We start from the raw sequence: 16,823 nt of genomic DNA on the forward strand, positions 1-16,823 counted from the left end.
GAGGTTGATACTGAGGCCGCGTGGTGCCGGCATGGTCTCTGTTTACCTCTGTAAGTTGGCGGCGTTTCGCCTCCAATCTGTTTGCCTTGCTGTGATGTTTGCTGTCTAGGAAAACTCCATCTAGATCCTCTTCTAAGACCGGGTGATGTTCATGATCTAAATGTGTGGCATGCAACAGTGGTTCCCCAGTGTCCTCAAAGGTATCGTCAATATTTGCAGGAGAGACGCTGCGCGAACCTCCACCAGACGCCATGACGCTTCAGCCCCCGCGTATGACTTTGAAGTTTAGCGTATGACTTTGAAGTTTAGCAAATGGCGGAATGTTGTTGGTCGGTTGGTCTCCGGCGTCAGAGCGTTAATTTATTTATTTATTTATATACATACAAGAAGGTACATTGGTTTATGAAAGTAAGGAGCATTGAAGTTATACATTTTTGTAAAGCCACTAGCACGCATTTTGTCTTAGATTCAGTTACTCTGAACAAATGTTCCAAGTAGCTGTCTAGGGTAGCCAGATTGTGCTACAAGTAGCGAATTTGGCTAATTTTGAGAGACCTGGTTGATACCTGGTACCTGGTTGATGGGGTTCTGGGAGTTCTTCTACTCCCCAAGCCCGGCCCGAGGCCAGACTTGACTTGTGAGAGTTTGGTCCACCAGGCTGTTGCTTAGAGCGGCCCGCAGGCCCACATACCCACCACAGCCAGGTTGGTCTGGCACTCCTTGGAGGAATAAATCTAGTTTCCTCTTGAAGATGTCCACGGTTGTTCCTGTAATATTTCTGATGCTCGCTGGGAGGACGTTGAACAACCGTGGACCTCTGATGTCCATACAGTGTTCTCTGATTGTGTCCATGGCACCTCTGCTCTTCACTGGTTCTATTCTGCATTTTCTTCCATGTCGTTCACTCCAGTACGTTGTTATTTTACTGTGCAGATTTGGGACCTGTCCCTCCAGTATTTTCCATGTGTATATTATTTGGTATCTCTCTCGTCTCCTTTCTAGTGAGTACATTTGGAGAGCTTTGAGACGATCCCGATAATTTAGGTGCTTTATCTCGTCTATGCGTGTCGTATATGTTCTCTGTATTCCCTCAATTTCAGCAATCTCTCCTGCTCTGAAGGGGGAAGTGAGTACTGAGCAGTACTCAAGACGGGACAACACAAGTGATTTGAAGAGTACAACCATTGTGATGGGATCTCTGGACTTGAAGGTTCTCGTAATCCATCCTATCATTTTTCTGGCTGACGCAATACTTGCTTGGTTATGCTCCCTAAACGTTAGGTCATCGGACATCATTATTCTCAAATCCTTGACATGCTGTTTTCCTACTATGGGCAGATTTGATTGTGTTTTGTACCCTGTATTATGTTTAAGATCCTCATTTTTACCGTATCTGAGTATCTGGAATTTATCACCGTTAAACATCATGTTATTTTCTGCTGCCCAATCGAAAACTTTGTTAATATTTGTTTGTAGTTTATCAATGTCTTCAGCAGAGGTAATTTTCATGCTGATTTTTTTATCATCTGCAAAGGATGACACGAAGCTGTGACTTGTGTTTTTGTCTATATCTGATATGAGAATAAGGAACAGCAGTGGTGCAAGGACTGTACCTTGAGGTACAGAGCTTTTAACTGCGCTCGGACTCGATTTTACTTGATTGACTGTTACTCTTTGTGTTCTGTTCGACAGGAAATTGAGTATTCAGCATCCTACTTTACCAGTTATACCCATTGACCTCATTTTGTGTGCAATCACTCCATGGTCACATTTGTCGAATGCCTTTGCAAAATCTGTGTATACGACATCTGCATTATGTTTTTCCTCTAATGACTCAGTGATTTTGTCATAGTGGTCAAGTAGCTGTGAGAGGAATGATCTTCCTGCTCTAAATCCATGTTGGCCTGCATTGTAGAGGTCATTGGTTTCCATGAATCTAGTGACCTGACTCCTGATCACTCTCTCAAATACTTTTATTATGTGGGACGTTAGTGCAACTGGTCTATAATTCTTTGCCAATGCTTTGCTACCACCCTTGTGTAGAGGGGCAATGTCTGCTGCTTTAAGCATATGTCTGTTTTTTCAGTCTCCAGTCTTTTTCTTCATTTTTTTCAGTCTCCAATGTCTGTTTTTTTTTAAAGAGCGCTGTTTGTCGACAGAATTGTATTTGTGCTGCTTTTTCAGCTATGTTTTCATTCCCATTCTCATTTTCATTCATTTTCATTCCCATTCTCATTCTCCCATTCTCATTTATGTTTTCAATTAAATCCCTTAAATCCTCTTTGACTATTGGAGCCATCTATAGATTTCCCAATACTAACATAGCTTCTTTCTCAGACAACCTAAGGAATCTTATTATAAACAACAATCTCAACAAAAACCACTTCATTCTGGGAGGAGATTTTAATATTGACCTGGGTCAACAAAATTGCTCTCAAGTTGACTATTTCCTTAACAGCATGAACTCCTGTATGCTAATCCCCACAATCACCAAACCTACCCGAGTCACTCAAACATCAGCCACTACCTTGGACCACATATGGACAAACATAACAGCTCCCCTTGTATCTGGTATAATCTACGACAGAACAACTGACCACTATCCTACCTTTCTCATAGCGAACATGGACATAACACCACCAAAAAGCAAGAAACATTCATTTAGGCTACACAGTGAATCAGCTTTAGACAATCTTACAGAGGCACTTTACAATATTAACTGGGATTCTGAATTCAATAATACCCATGATATAAATTCATTAGCTAACCTCTTCATCTCCAAAACTCTAAGCCTCTACAACATTCATTGTCCCCTTCTTACCAAGCAAGTAACTGACAAAAGATTAAACAATCCATGGCTCACAAGTGGCATTCTCAACTCAATCAACAAGAAACATGAATATGAAAAGAAAGTTAGGATTGGCCTAGTTTCAAAGGAAGTAGCTAAAAGGTACTCATCAATGCTTACCAGTATCATAAGAAAGGCAAAACTTGCATATTATGTGAATAGATTCAATGAAGCAAAAGGCAACATGAAAAGCACTTGGAAAACTATCTCTAGTATCCTAGGAACTAAACAACACTCACTTAACCAAATAAAACTCTACAAGGATGGGGGTATACCGTCAACTGACTTAGAAATGGCAAATGAATTTAATAGTTTCTTTTCATCGGTTGGTGCTAATCTTGCCAGTAAAATCCCACAGACTCAGACACATATTAACACATATCTCTCAGGCAGCTATCCAAACTCTCTTCTCCTTTCACCAATCAGCCCGGCAGATGTTGTGTCCATCATACATTCTCTAAAAACCAAGGCAGGGAACACCAGTGAAATTCCGTATATTGTGTACAAGAGAGCCTCCCATGCCCTTGCCCCACCCATAGCACTACTGTTCAACAAATCTATAGAGTATCACACCTTCCCTGATATCCTCAAAAAAGCAAGAGTAACGCCAGTCCATAAAGGAGGTTATCCGGCGGACATAAACAATTATAGACCAATATCAAATCTACCCATTCTATCAAAAATATTTGAAAAAATTATTTACAAACAGCTCTATTCCTACCTCGTAAAATTCGACATACTCAGCCCCTGCCAGTTTGGCTTCCGGTCCCAAAAGAGCACCAATGATGCAATCATTAGTCTCCTTGACATTATCTTCTCAGCCCTTGACAAAAATGAGTTTCCGATTGGACTCTTCATTGACCTAAGAAAAGCCTTTGATACTGTTAATCACAACTACCTCTTACTTAAACTCCAGCATTATGGAATCCGAGGCCTTGCCCTTGACTACATCCGATCCTATCTTAGTGACAGACACCAATATGTAACCATCAATGATACAACTTCTTCCACTCTACCAATTACCGTTGGAGTGCCACAAGGCAGCATCTTAGGACCTCTTCTATTTCTTATATATATAAACGATCTGCCTAATGTCTCTAATATTCTCAAACCTATATTGTTTGCTGACGATACTACCCTTATCTACTCAAACCTCAACCCACATACACTAAATAATGTTGTGAATAATGAATTAAAAAAAGTCCACTTATGGATGTCAACGAACAAACTAACATTAAACATCGAAAAGACTTACTACATCTTATTTGGAAGCAAATCATCAAATGGAATTCAGCTACAGATAGACAACATTAACATCAGTAATAAAAATGATGGCAAGTTTCTTGGCCTATTCCTAGACAAGAGATTCAACTTCAGCACCCACATTCAACACATAACTAAGAAAGTCTCTAAGACAGTTGGTATACTCTCCAAAATCAGATATTATGTTCCTAACTCTGCTCTCCTCTCACTATATTATGCACTAATCTACCCCTATCTTAATTATGGTATCTGTTCATGGGGGTCTACCACTGCAAACCACCTTAAGCCCATCATCACACAGCAAAAATCTGCTATCAGAATAATAACTAACTCTGCTTTCAGACAACACTCAGCTCCCTTGTTTAAATCCCTAAACTTGCTAAATATTTACTCCCTCCACACATTCTCTTGTGTCAACTACATTTACAAAACCCTGTTCTTAAATGCAAACCATGCTCTGAAACTCTCCCTGGACAGATGTAATAGGACCCATTATCACCACACCAGAAATAAATATCTCTTTGATATCCCCAGGGTCAAACTTAATCTGTGTAAACACTCTATGCAAATTAAGGGACCTAGTCTATGGAACTCACTCCCTAGTGAATTGAAAAACTGTAAAACTTTTGCCTTATTTAAAAGCAAAACCAAAAAGTACCTAACTTCATCTATTTAGTTTCCTACACTGAGCTTTAAATTTGCTCTGTACCTAGTGTTACCCAATCTCCTAATTTTTATGTAATATCAAACAACCTTATCATTGTGTTCATTGCTGTCTTCTTTTATGTGCTAGCCATATGCTGTATTGTGACTACCAATTTTTGTCAACTACCATTCAAGCTGTCATTGCAATCAATCTTATATTGTTTCTGCTGTATTGTGCCTACCAATTTGTTGTCAACTACCATTTTAAGCTGTCATTGCAATCAATTATAGCTACCTATGTGCTTTAATATACTTTACCTATAATTTTCTCTCATCTTCTTTTTTTTTTCATTCCATGTAATCTGTTATCATTTTTTTGTCTATAAATTTTGCAAGTATTTACCTCCATAAAATTTTCTTAGATTAAGGACCTGCCCGAAACGCTGCGCGTGCTAGTGGCTTTACAAGACTGTAATTACCATATTTGTATCCTCACATTCCTTATGTACATTCTTGTATATGCATAAATAAATAAATAAATAAATAAATAAATAAATTCCATGTTTTCATTTTACTCTTTATGCTCAATTAGTATTAAGCTTTAGTCATTTAAGTTTTTCATGCCCGAAACGCTTTGCGTAATAGTGGCTTTAGGCATTGTATGTACTAGCCCTAACTATAAATCCATCACTCTTTGTAAAATTTCTTTTATGTATGTACCTTACCTAAATAAACATTTTGATTTTGATTTTTTAAGCGCATCGGGTATCTCCCCTGTGTCCAAGCTCTTCCTCCACACCTTACTGAGTGCCAGTGCTACTGGCACTTTGCATTTCTTTATAAATATTGAATTCCATGAGTCTGGACCCGGGGCTGAGTGCATGGGCATATTGTCAATTTCTCTTTCAAAATCTGCCACTTTCATGTTGATATCAGTTATATTTACAAGTGTTTGAGTATCATTCATAAAGAAATTGTCCGAATCTTCCACTTTCATGCTGAGTATCGGAGTGCTAAACATGCTCTCATACTGCTTTTTTAGGATTTTACTAATTTCTTTGTCATCCTCAGTGTATGAACCTTCACTAATACGAATAGGTCCAATACTGGCAGAGGTTTTCGCTTTTGATTTAGCATATGTGAAAAAATATTTTGGGTTTTTCTTTATTTCTTGAATTGCTTTCTGTTCTAGTTGCCTTTCTTCAGTCTGATAGGAATGCTTCAGTCTCTGTTCGATTTCTTCAATCTCCCTGTTTAAATTATTTCTTCTCTGTATGGAGAGTCGTGTCTGCTTAAGCATTTCCGATAATTTCTTCCTCCTTTTGTAATAATAATAATAGTTGTAATGTCGTATGCGTTCTCTTTCTACATTGGACCTCTTTCTGGCTTTCCTCAAAGGAACATGTTTCAGACAGACTTCATATGCTTCAGAAGTCAGTTTTTCTATTCCTTGTGTAGGATTTTATTTCTTAGAACATTTTCCCATTGAATGTTTGTAAGTTCCCTGTTTATTTCCTCCCAGTCTATCCTCTTATTATTAAAATTTAATTTATTGAATAGCCCTTCTCGCTTGTTGTTTCTCTTGGGCCTACTACCGTTATTAATGTTAGTTTGCACTTCAATAAGCTTGTGGTCCGAGTACGTAGTGTCTGAGACAGTAATGTCTCTGATTAGCTCCTCATTGTTCGTGAATATCAGGTCCAGCGTGTTTTCGTTCCTAGTTGGTTCTGTAATCTGCTGACTGAGCGAGAATTTGTCACAGAATCTCAGTAGTTCTCTGACCTGTGGTTGGTTACTTCCAGGTTGACTTCCTGCTATGATGTTATTGTTATTCTTGTTATTGTTACAAATATTTATTCAGGTAAAGTACATACATACAAGGTAAGATACAAAAGTTGATGGATTTATAGATAGAGCTAGTACATACAATGCCTAAAGCCACTATTACGCAAAGCGTTTCGGGCAGGAAAATCACTAAGACTAAAACTTATTACTAGTTGAGATTGAAGTATAAATTGTGTTGAGAAAAAAATATGAGAAAATGGAAAAGGGGGGGGGGGAGAACATGGCAGAAAAAAAAGCAAAAATACAATTTGGTCAACAATCAGTCATAAATATTTGGCCAATTTATCAGTCCCCGTGGTGTAGTGGTAAGACACTCGCCTGGCGTTACGCGAGCGCTTTGTCATGGGTTCGTATCCTGGCCGGGGAGGATTTACTGGGCGCAATTCCTTAACTGTAGCCTCTGTTTAACTCAACAGTAAAATGAGTACTTGGTTGTAAAAACGATTCTTCGCGGCGGGGATTGTATTCCAGGGACCTGCCCGAAACGCTACGCGTACTAGTGGCTGTACAAGAATGTAACAACTCTTGTATATATCTCAAAAAAACAAAAACAGCATTGTTTAAAATAGAAGACATGGGTTGACATTTTGGGGGTGAGGTAGGTTACATTGAGTTAATTAGGTAGTACTTAGTTTTTATCTTAAACTGGTTGGGAGAGGTACAGTCTTTAACATAATTGGGAAATATCATTCCACATTCGAGGTCCCTTGATTTGTAAAACATTTCTAGTTTGACTCAGTCGTTCTCCTGTAATATCAAATAGGTATTTGTTTCTGGTGTGGTGCTCATGGGATCTGTTACAACCCTCTAGGAAGCTTTTAAGGTCAGGATTGACATTACAGTTCAGCATTTTATATATATATAAAATACACATGAGAGGATGTGCAGGGACTTAATATCTAACATATTCAGAGATTTGAGTAAGAGGTACCGAGTGATGTCTGGGGCCAGAGTTAGATATTGTCCTAATAGCAGCTTTGTGTTGAGTAATTAGAGGACGTAAATGATTTTGGGTAGTAGAACCTGTCACGACCCTGGGTTCCTTAGTGGAAACCAGAGGTCAAAATTGAGCTAATTAAACTTCCTTATAGTATAGTAGGACGCATGACGATGTGTGTGTTTGTATCTTCCCTGCCAGACGTAAGACGATTCTTGTTTCTCACAGAGCATTTAAAGACTGAGCTTGGGGTTGATTATTAAATAATAAAATAGGCAACAACTATGTTTAATAATACTTTCTAATCAAGTGTAAAGTAAATCTGAGTAAACTTGGGATAGGATTGCTGTACGTATAGTTGAGCAGTCTACTGGCAGCGAGTGAGCTGGGAAGGAGATGCGAGAGGCTCTCTCTTCTCTGCTGGCTGGCTGTGGTGAAAGGATCCTCCTCTCGTTTCTTTATTTCTGTGGGCTGATACCCAGCTAAGTATACTGTGTAACGTTCTCATTGTCTGGCATAGGCGTGTTTTAATGTGTAGAGTATTATACTTTGTATGAATTAGGTGTTCCTAGTGTTTGTATTACTAGTTATTCTAAGGGAGTCCCAGTGGAACCACGTGGCCTCCCTACCCTAAGCTGACTCAAGCTTCAAGTTCTTCACTAGTAGTACTTTACCCTAGCTTGTTCTCAGTTTAAACCTTGTATCCTGCTTATGTGGACCAAGGCTTTTAACGTAAGATAGTGTGGTAAAGTAATTATTATTATTGTTATTGGTGTGAATGTATATGGGGGTTGTTAAGGGGTTAATAAATAATTAAGTTAGTAAAGGGGTATCCATTTTTCCTGTATAGGAGATCCATGATCAACCTCTAGGCTGACTATTGCTGTAATAAGCCACTACAAATTTATTTCTATATAGTGGGGGCCGGGCCTTTGAGATCTCCCATATTTGATAACCCTTAATGCTAACTACTGCCCCTACTTCCATTTAATATTAGATCCCCCATAGCAGCACCACCAATTTTATAACAAGTGGTTGGCCTGACCAGGAGGAACTTTTTAATTGTAAAAAAAATTAGATTCTTGAGTGCCAAAACTAAAAATTCTTGTTTCCGCAGAACGGTTGTGTGTTAGCCTAGGGCCCAGCTCATCTAGCAAAGGATACATCTTGCACTGACTGGACACCCAGCTGGATCCCTTCACGATTGAGGTTAGTGTGGCCTTGTGTTAGGGGCCGTGCAAATTTTTGTTTTTTCCAATTTTTATTTTTTCATTTTTTTCCTTTGCTAGGAGCTAAAGTTATTAATGATGGCATCTAAAATGCAGGAACTGGCAAAGAATCCTTCAGTGGTAGAGATTAAGAAGCTCACCAAAGCAAATTTAGACTTGTTAGGCAAGGAATTTGGTCTCAAGTTAAACGACACGGATAAAAAGTGGACATTGGTGAATGAAATTTTACGGCATTGTATAGACCAAGAACTAGTGCCAAGTGATACAATTTTATGCCAGCCCAGTTCAGGGGAAAGTGTAGCTAGTAGAAATATAGAATTAGAATTAACACTAGCCAAGTTAAGACTGGCAGAGCAAGAGGCCAGAGTAGCAGAACAAAATGCTAAAGTGGAAGAGCAAAGGCTCAAAAATGAGGCGGCAAGAATAGTACCACCACCAACTGGGGACTCAAACTCCAGACATTCTGATAAAACACATAACGTACCTGAATTTTCAGAGTCAGACCCTGAAAGATTTTTCAACCATTTTCAGAGACTAGCCATGTCCATGAACTGGCCAAGGGAAGAGTGGGTGAAAATCTTGCAGGGAAGACTTAGGAGTAAAGCACAAGATATTTTTATAAACATGCCTGACGACGAGTGTTTTGAATATGATAAAGTCAGGGGAGCGAATTTTAAGGGCATATGAAATTACTCCGGAAGCTCACCGCCAAGCTTATCGCAACCTTAGGCCTACTCACAACCACCCGCTTACTGAATTTGCTAATAATCAAATTAGATTGTTTAAAAAATGGATTCGCTTGGCTAAAGCCGAAACATACGAGGCACTCAGGAATTTAGTCTTAGTAGAACAATTTATAGATAATATGCCAGACAATGTAGCACATTACATTAGAAGTAGGACAGAGGTAGATTCTAAAATAGGGGATTTGGCCAAGATGGCAGAAAACTACCAGTTGGCGGGCAAAAGGCCCAATAAAAATAATTATGCCCCACAGAGTAGCAAAACTTATACCCACAGCCAGTCCAGACCAGCTCATTCTAACCCTTTAACTACTGCACCTTCTGTTTCAGACATAAGTAACCTTGTTAAATTGTCTAACCCCACGACACCTAAGAGTGAACCGAAGGGTAATTCTGTTAGTAATGTCTCTTCTCCCCGACGTATCTGTGGTCACTGTAAACGTCCAAACCACGTTATTAGCCGTTGTTGGTAACTGTACCCGGAAAAAAGACCCAATGCTCTAGTTGTGACACAGGGCTTGAGGCCTTCGGAAGGGTTAGGGAGTAAGACCTCCAACCCACATAGTTGGACTTGCTTACCCCATTCTTATTGAAAGGGAGACTACTTTTGTCTGAGGGTTCTTCCTGGAAGGACGTGGTGATCTTCCGAGACACCGGTGCCATCCAGACTTTAATTTTAGAGAGTGCTTTGCAAGGTGCCAACACTCTCGACACTGGAGAGGTGGTACTGGTCGAGGGTGTCACTAGTGACACTCGAGCAGTACCCCTCCATAAGGTTACCCTGGAATCTGATTTCCACAAGGGTGTTTGTACAGTCGGAGTCACTTCATACCTACCTTTCCCTAATGTTGATGTAATATTGGGTAATGATTTAGCAGGGGATAAGGTAGGGGGCTCCAGACTGCCTATTATGTTGCCTACCCCTAAGGTTTGCCTGGATCCACCCGCCGCAGAGGATAATGTTGTGTACCCTGCGTGCGTGGTGACCAGGCCTATGGGACTTTAACGTAAGGGCAGCCTTGTGCTTGTCAAGGCGGTAAATCCCGAGGACACAAGGAACTTTCCGAGTGGTGAAAACCAAGTGGACCTTGCGGACACATTTATAGCCCGACTCGATGACGTGGCTGAGGACATTGTGGAGAGCCTGCCACCGCCACCTACCGAGAGTAGTGGGGATGTGGAGGAGAACACTGTTGAGCCTCGGCCAATAGCATCTGACCAAGGTCTGGACGCCTCCTTGAGTGAGTTACAGAAAGCTGACCCCAGTCTTGCAGATTGTCATGAGGCAACCGTCTTTATGGAGGAAATTGTAGACGCAGCAACTGGGTACTACTACAATGATCGGATTTTGATGAGAAAATGGAGACCACAGAGTGCTCCCTTGTCAAATGAGTGGCAGGTAGTCCACCAGGTTATGTTGCCAACCTGCTATAGAGAAAGAGTTTTGACCGCTGCTCATGATGATCCTCTGGGGGGACATCAAGGTATTAATATTATGTATCACAAAATCTTAAAGTATTTTTTCTGGCCCAAGCTGAAAAGCGATGTGGCAAAATTTTGTAATGCATGTATTGTGTGCCAACTTGTTGGGAAACCAAACCAGACTCCACCTAAAGCTCCTCTAAGGCCTATTGTCGTGCCAGAGGAACCATTTTCTCATGTGGTAATGGACTGTGTTGGTCCATTACCCAAAACTAAGTCTGGTAATATTTACCTAATCACGATGATGTGTATCACGACCCATTACCCAGAGGCTTTTGCTGTAAGGAACATCCGAGCAAAGACTGTTGTTGCTCGTATGTTGCAATTTTTTTCCACTTTTGGACTGCCTCGGGTCATGCAAACTGACAATGGTACTAACTTTAAGTCTGATATTTTTTGAACAATTTTGTAAGGACCATGGAATAACTCATACGGTTTCCAGCCCATACCATCCACAGAGTCCGGGGGTAATTGAACGTTTCCATCTAACTCTGAAGCAGATGTTGAAGACATCATGCGAGAGTTCCCACACCTTCTGGGATGAGAATTTACCATATGTTTTGTTTGCGGCTAGAGAGGGATTACAAAGTTCACTGGGTTGTTCTCCTTTTGAGTTAGTCTTTGGCCATAAAGTTCGTGGACCCTTGCAAATGTTACAGGAGAATCTGTTAGGGAACGTAACGTTAACCGAAGGTTCAGCTTTCTTTGCGCAACACCACCAGAGACTCAAGGACTGCAAGGCGGCGGCACGAAAGTATCTTGGGAAGGCCCAAGAAAAGATGAAAGAACGAAACGATGCTACGGCTAAGTGGCGGGTATTTCAGCCTGGCGACCCTGTCCTGGTATTAAAGCCTCGACTAGGGAACACTATGTCCCACAAGTACGAAGGTCCCCTACATTGTAACAGAAAAGACTGGAGACCTCACGTACAAAGTGAGGCACTCTGACAAGCGTAACCAGGTAATGCTCGTACACGTAAATTGGCTGAAAAAGTTCCAGGGCCCCAAGCCCATTGAACTAACCAATGTTTCCATTTCCAGTGAGGGAGGGGATGATTGTTCTGGGGACCCAACTAATCTCATTCTCAATCATTCTAGTTCTGTGAATACTGTGCAGGAGGGACTGTCCCATTTGCAGATGGCCCAACGTGAAGAGGTGCAGTCGTTGGTTGATGAATTCTCCAGTCTGTTCGGGGAGGTCCCGACCCAGACTGATGCCATTTGCCATCATGTCAAGTTGATGGACTACACCCCCCATTCGCCTTCAACCCTATCGGATGAGTTCAGAAAAGAAAGCCATCGTACGGAAGGAGGTCGACTTCTTGCTCCAGCACGGCCTCAACTGGCCGAGCCAGGGCGCTTGGTGCTCGCCCTGCCTTTTGGTCCCCAAACCAGATGGCTCCTGGCGATTATGCACTGACTACCGGCAGCTCAACAAGGTGACCATTGTGGATGCCTATCTGTTGCCCCGTCTCGAGGACTGCATCGACGAAATCGGGAACGCCATGTATGTCTCGAAATTCGATTTCTCAAGGGGGTACTATCAAATCCCACTCACTGAACATGCTAAACAACTAACTGCGTTCATGACACCCGAGGGTGTTTTTGAGTATCAAGTGTTACCGTTCGGCTTGCGTAATGCCCCTGCCACGTTCCAGAGACTCATGAACTCTTTGCTCGCTAATGTGCCAAATTGTCGGGCGTATTTAGATGATATCGTGCTCTTTGACAGTAATTGGGCTGACCACATAGCTAGGTTACGCCAGTTGTTCGCAATTTTGAAAAAGGCAAATCTTACCTTAAATGCAAAAAAGTGTCATTTTGGCCAAGGCACAGTGACGTACCTCGGTTTTGAAGTGGGCCAAGGAAAAGTGTTACCTCGGCAAGATAAAATCAGTGCCATTCTGGAGTGTCCCGTGCTTCAGTCTAAAAAGGACATTCAACGATTTATCGGTATGTGTGCGTACTATCGATGCTTTTGTCAGAACGTTTCCAGTGTTGCCACTCCTCTCACAGACTTGTTGCGGAAGGCTGTTAAATTTAAGTGGTCATCAGACTGTGCAGAGGCATTTAAAAATTTGAAATTGATCTTAGCTTCCGCCCCAGTGCTTGCTAGTCCAAGGTTCGACCGACCGTTTAAAATTCATGTTGACGCATCTGACTCGGGTGCTGGTGCAGTGTTGTTGCAAATTGGGGATGATCAAGTGGAACACCCAGTATATTATTACTCTGTGAAATTTGACAAGGTGCAACGCAATTATTCAGTGATAGAAAAAGAGGCGTTGGCGCTAGTGTTAACATGTAAAAAGTTCGAAGTTTACCTCACAGGTAATATAGTGGAAGTGTACATGGACCATAACCCACTAGTCTTCCTGACTCAGATGAAGGGGAAGAATAAATGCATCCTCAGGTGGGCATAGTACCTACAGGACTTCAATCTGTCTATTATCCACCTACCGGGCCAGCTCAACGTGATAGCCGACGCTCTGTCCCAGTTGCCTGAATAACATTCATCTGGGCCACAGGAAACCATTTACCAATTGTCATGCTTTAGTTATTTTTTTTTAGGTTCTCCTGTGACATTAAATATTCCGTGTCCAATTTATTTACTTCCTTATTTTTTTTTGTGTATGTTTTTTTTCAGAGAATTCCTTTGTACTTTTCTTGCAGGGAAATTTTTGTTTTGATTGATTTTTTTTATGTCATAAATTTTCCTTTTTCTCTGTATACTCTTACAAAAAAAAAATATGACTACTATCCTAGTAGTCACATTTTTTTTTCTCTGAAGGGGGGAGGAGTGTTACGACCCTGGGTTCCTCAGTGGAAACCAGAGGTCAAAATTGAGCTAATTAAACTTCCTTATAGTATAGTAGGACGCATGACGATGTGTATGTGTTTGTATCTTCCCTGCCAGACGTAAGACAATTCTTGTTTTTCACAGAGCATTTAAAGACTGAGCTTGGGGTTTAGTTCAGTCTAGGGAGGGGGAAGACATATCGTGCGCGCTCCGTTAAAATCGTGACATTAACCAGGATTTCGTAGGACTACTGCCATGGATTACTGATTACAGACATAACAAAGTGCATAGTGACCCGCTGGAAAATTGAAAACAGTCATTAGCAATAGAACTTTGTGTTAAATAGAGAATAAACGGGAGACCACGTGTGAGCCAGTGCACGAGGCTTTGTGTACATGCGTGTATGAGGAAAAAATAGTGAACAGTGATTCGGGGAACAGTGAAGTGGAACGGGTATCACAACAACATATAAGTTGGAAGTGTAGGAAAATCGTGCATAGAATACTAGAAATATAGAATAGTGGCAAGAGACGGCATCAGTGGTTATAAATCGAGTAACTGGAAACTGGTGACATCAACCTGGGACAACAAGAGGTCACCTGTACCGACCGCGGACCAGCTTCGCTACCCTACGCTAAGTACCTGCCATAAAGTTTGAACAAAATAACATACATAATATTACAAATATACGGTATACATATAATATTATAAATATTAAATATATAAATATATACATATAATTTTATAAAGAGTTAAAAGGACTGACATCAATAAGTGATCCGTACAGTGAACCACAAATACAACACAATACATCAGACAATGGAGAGGTGTGGCGAGTGTTTGGGAGTACTGGGAAAACGTAACGTAGGCGTAACGTGTTGCATCCGTAACAAAAGATTTCACCTGGGCTGTACAGAAGTATCTCCAGGATGCACAGAAAGGCAAGGAATTTACTGGGTTTGCAAAGATGACAGATTAATGTTAGAGAACATAACTAATCTGATGAAAAACATTCCCGAGTCACAGAGATTATCATTCACAGAAAAGCTACCATTGATATATGCGGACTGGGAAAAGACAACATTGGATAACGACCAAAACTCAGGAACAGATAGTTTAGAGAACCGCAGCAGTAGTGTGGAGGAAGAGGGTATTGTGGTACAAAATAACAGCAATATTGCAGAGCCAGGTAATATAAACGATGAGAGCAACAGTGATACAGAGTGCATAGTTGAAGGAATTGGGACGAAAAACGGAGATTGTTCCAATAAAGAGGTAGACAAGACAGACACAGATATAAATACCTTGAAAAATGCAAAACCGGAACATATTTGCAAATTCTACGCTAAAGGAATATGCAAATATGGAAAATTAGGAGCAAAATGCCATTTTCTGCATCCTCGAAAATGCAGGAACATGTTGGAGAGGGGTACATGCCGTTTTGGAACAGGGTGTAGATACTTCCACCCTAAATTATGTCAATTTTCAATTAGGAACAAAAAATGCTACAATCTTCAGTGTCCGGAATTCCACGTGAGAGGTACACAGCGTTATAGACAGGAAGATCAATATGACACTACTGGAAATTTTTTAGAGGAAGGCAGAAACAGAGTAGTAAATATAAGAGAGAGGAACAGTCAGATGGAACCACTACAGGATTACAGAGGGGAAGGGAGATACCCACAAGACTGTAATACAAACTATCAACAAGCACACAGGTGCTACACCACACAACACCCGTCCTACTTCCAAAACTGGACGAATCACTTCCAAAACAACACACCCTGGATGCAAACACAGTGGCCTCCTTACCAGAGCCTCAGATATTAACACCAAGTAAGGCATTCAGCATTCCGCTAACACGATAACATCATTTATATTTGCCAACATCCAGGGTATAAAAACACGCAAATCCAACAAAGTTCACTTTATTGATGGTCTCCTTCATGAGGCAAATGCAGTGTTTGCAGCCCTAACAGAAACCCACACAAAGGACTATCATGATGGTGAAATATGGATCTCAGAGTACAATCTTTTCAGATGTGATAGGAAACACCGGCTTCAGGGTGGGGTCAACCTCTACATCAAAGACACACTCATCTGTACTGAGCTGCTAAACACCTCAAATGATATGGTGGAAGTGCTGATAATCAAAATTGAGATTCTAAATGTAGTTATTGTGCTTGTATATAAGTCACCGGAGGCAAACCCTCAGCAGTTTAAAGACCAACTAATGAAAATAGAACACTGCTTGGAAAACCTCACTAATCCAGCTCCGAACATCATCCTGCTTGGGGACTTTAACCTACAGCACCTGAAATGGAAGCACCTGGCTAATACAGTAATATCAGAAAGAATACCAGGAAGTAGCCTAAATGAACAGGCACATGCAAATGACCTGCTACGGATGTGCGACAGGTTTGCCTTAAACCAGCAAATAGAAGAACCAACTAGGAAGGAGAACACGCTGGACCTCATTTTCACTAATAATGATGAATTGATCAGGAACATAATGGTTACAAATACCTGTTACTCAGATCACAACTTAATTGAAGTTATGACAACCATGGGGAGTAGATCTTCAAAACCAGTCCAGATTCCCGGTGGAGGAGATTTCAGCAAATTCAACTTCAATAATAAACAGATAAACTGGGAGCAAATAAACCAGGACTTCACAGAAATAAACTGGGAAGAACAGCTAGAAAATGCAAACCTGAACCAGTGCCTGGAAAAAATAAGCTCAGTAGCACTAGAAATATGTTCAAACCGCATACCCCTAAGAAAAAAGAGAAAGAGATGCAGATTGGAACGGGAACGTCGTTCCCTATATAGGCGAAGAAAACGAATTGCGGAACAACTTGAGAGTCGCACCTTATCTCAAGAACGGCGAAGAAGGTTAGGTAGAGAAATAGAAACAATTGAACTCAAGCTACAAGAATCATACAAAACCCAGGAGAGGCAAAGAGAGCAAAAGGCCATCAGTGAAATAGAGAGAAATCCGAAATATTTTTTCTCCTATGCAAAATCAAGATGAA

General features: G+C 40.9%; 1 protein-coding gene across 1 annotated transcript in view; it reads left to right on the forward strand.

The window, feature by feature from the left end:
- The first annotated feature begins 251 nt into the window (after nt 1-251).
- LOC123753269 (uncharacterized) overlaps nt 252-16,823 on the forward strand; it is a 73,328-nt gene continuing 56,756 nt past the window's right edge. The window contains exons 1-2 of the mRNA XM_069336895.1: nt 252-290; nt 8,828-9,247. Of these exons, the coding sequence (XP_069192996.1) occupies nt 252-290; nt 8,828-9,247 (459 nt within the window). The remainder of the gene's footprint in view (nt 291-8,827; nt 9,248-16,823) is intronic.

Source organism: Procambarus clarkii, chromosome 37, assembly GCF_040958095.1.
Source record: "Procambarus clarkii isolate CNS0578487 chromosome 37, FALCON_Pclarkii_2.0, whole genome shotgun sequence".
Lineage (NCBI taxonomy): Eukaryota > Metazoa > Arthropoda > Malacostraca > Decapoda > Cambaridae > Procambarus > Procambarus clarkii.